This window comes from Triticum dicoccoides, chromosome 4B (assembly GCF_002162155.2).
Source record: "Triticum dicoccoides isolate Atlit2015 ecotype Zavitan chromosome 4B, WEW_v2.0, whole genome shotgun sequence".
NCBI lineage: Eukaryota > Viridiplantae > Streptophyta > Magnoliopsida > Poales > Poaceae > Triticum > Triticum dicoccoides.
The window spans coordinates 25,300,449-25,303,139 of record NC_041387.1 but is presented as its reverse complement, the minus strand read 5'-3'; the positions used below and the strand labels follow the sequence as shown (position 1 = coordinate 25,303,139).

The following is a 2,691-nucleotide window of genomic DNA, read 5'->3' as shown; positions in this document are numbered from 1 at the left end:
AGGCTATCATAAAAAACCTCTAAATAAGAGTTGGTACGTCGTTTCGTTATAGGAATGCTCCATATTTTTTTCCTCATGTCAAAGAAAATACTCATGTACACCGCAAAAAGAAAAAATAGTCGTGCAGAAGTACATGCCAACAAAAGGAGAGTGGTGCGAACCAACCTATGGTTGGATGGTTAGGGACTGTGGTGTTTCCAGCCCACCAGGGTTCAAATCCTGGTGCTCGCATTTATTCCTGGATTTATTTCAGGATTTCCTGTGATGCGCATTCAGTGATAGGAGACGTTCCCGTCGACGACGAGACGCATATGGTGACTTCATAAATCTCAAGATGATACGCCGGCTCAGTCTTTCGGAGGTGCTCATAGGGGTAGGGTGTGCTTGTGTGCGTTCATAGGGATGAGTGTATGCGCGTGTATATGAGCGCTTGTGTCTGTACTGATGTTAAAAAAAACAAAAGAAGAGTGGTATACACACCCACACCCACACATTAATCCCGGTCGAGCCAGCCCTGGATCCCTGGTACTTATCACAGGCATGCGTGTTGCACTACCAGACGTCCAGCATTGTACGTCCAATGCAACAAGCGCGCTTCATGTCGAAGCCACGGGAGTGGCAGGAGGAGGGACGACGTAGGGAGTGGCGCAGAGCATAAGCGGGTTCTTCCTACGCACGCCGAGCCCCATGGACTCCACCATGTCCACCTCTTCCACGCCGGCGGGCAGCGTCCAGTCGAAGTGGTACATGAGCTGCAGCAGCGTGAGCTCCATGCCGGCGAGCCCGTAGTTGTACCCTGGGCACATCCTCCTCCCGGCCCCGAATGGCGTGAACTCAAAGTGGAGGCCGTGGAAGTCCACAGCGCCATCCTCCTCGAACCGCTCCGGCGAGAACTCCTCGGGGTCCTTCCAGTAGCGCGGGTCCCTGGAGATGGCCCACGCATTCACCACCATCCTGGACTTGGCTGGCACCACGTACCCGCCGATCTCCGTTGTCTCGATGCTCTCCCTCGGCACCAGTAGCGGCGCCGCCGGGTGCAACCGAATCGCCTCCTTCATGGTGAGCTTCAGGTACCTGACGCTATTGCTACGGAGGTCCGTCTCGCTGATGTTGTCCTTGCCGTGGAACGCTCGTCGGACCTCGTCCTGCAGCTTCTTCATCACCCGCGGGGTGCGCATGATCTCTGACATGGCCCACTCCGTCGACGAGCCGGAGGTCCCCGTGCCGCCGGCGAACATGTCCTGCCATTATATGAAGCCACTTTCATTTAATCTGCTGGTAAGCATGCATGCATGCATACACGTTAATCTGGGACATCATCAAAGTACATACGACTTACCAGTACGACCGCTTTGATGGTGTTGTCCGTGACCGGGAACCCCCAGGGGTTGTCGCCCTTCTGCAGGGAGAGCATGACGTCGACGACGTTCTCATCGACGACGTCCTTGCCGGCAGCGATCCTGTCGGCACGCACCCTCCGCCTCCCCTCGATGATGTCCACGAGTATGTCGTCGAACGTCCTGTGGATCTCCCGCAGCTTCCTCCTCATGCCGGTGGCCTCGCCGAGCACCTCCCGGAGCCGCGGGAAGAGGTCCGGCACGTTGAACCCGCTGGAGAGCCCGACGACGCGCTTGATGGCGTGCTGGAACACCGGCATGTCCGGTCTCACCTCCCCGAACGCGGACCTGGAGATGGTCCGGCTGCTGATGTCGTACACCATCCTGGTGACATCGACCGGCTCGCCGGCCGCGGCGGCGGCGCGGATGAGGTCCACCTGCCGCTGCACCTCCTCCTCGCGTATGAACTGGAACTGGAGCACCCGCTTGGGGCTGAGGATCTCGTGGATGCAGAGCTTGCGGATCTTGCGCCAGTAGTCGCTGGTGGGGGCGAAGATGATGTCGGTCCAGCCGTAGCCGCAGATGCCGCCCACCAGCAGCCGGGGCCGGTTGGCGAAGTTGGGGTCCTGCACCTTGAGCACCTCGCGGGCCAGCTCCCGCGACGTCACCACCACCAGCGGCATCGGCCCGATCTTGAGCATCATGATGGGCCCGTGCACGCCGGCCAGGTCCCGGAGCCTCCGGTGCACCAGCGTGTTCACGAAGTGGTGCACGCTCCCGATGATCGGCAGCGTGCGCGGCCCCGGTGGCCGGCGGCCCGAGGACGGCTTGAAGAAGTAGATCATCGACACGGCCAGGAGGACCAGGAGGGTTGCGTTGTACGTCGCGTCCTCCATGGCTACGTACCTTGGAGGAGAGATTGGCCACTCTACGTACCTAGCTAGCTTGCTTACGGATTGGCTCGAGAAGTGATCTACTGACCTAGCTAGCTAGCTAGCGAGCGAGCTTGAAGGCTTACACTGATCTCCCTAGCGTAGATACCGGCTGGTTTTATAGCGGAAGTGAGCAAGTGCGTCCACGGGAACGTACGTGCTTCTCTTCTTTGGTTTCGACGACTCCATTGCAGCCAACGGAAACTTAACCCTAGCATAGCACAACCACAAAGCCGGTGCATGCATGGTGCTACCTTGCAGGCAACAAGATAAGTCACCGGACGCCACACGTGGACGCCGTCGACGGGAACTAGGCGCGTCATTGCTCATTGGCCACAGGCCACGGGAGTTTCTCAGACTTGACGAGACGTGGTATCTCAAACTACCGTTCATCGATCAGCATCACCTTCATCGCTATCGGG

General features: G+C 58.4%; 1 protein-coding gene across 1 annotated transcript; it reads right to left on the bottom strand.

Annotated features, from left to right (window-relative positions):
- Positions 1-507: 507 nt before the first annotated feature.
- Positions 508-2,233, bottom strand: LOC119293248 (premnaspirodiene oxygenase-like). Its single transcript, XM_037571782.1, has 2 exons — positions 1,340-2,233; positions 508-1,241 (listed from the first exon to the last, which is right to left on the bottom strand). Exons 1-2 carry the CDS (start codon positions 2,231-2,233, stop codon positions 597-599), a joined length of 1,539 nt encoding a protein of 512 aa, XP_037427679.1. The 3' UTR covers positions 508-596.
- Positions 2,234-2,691: the final 458 nt, after the last annotated feature.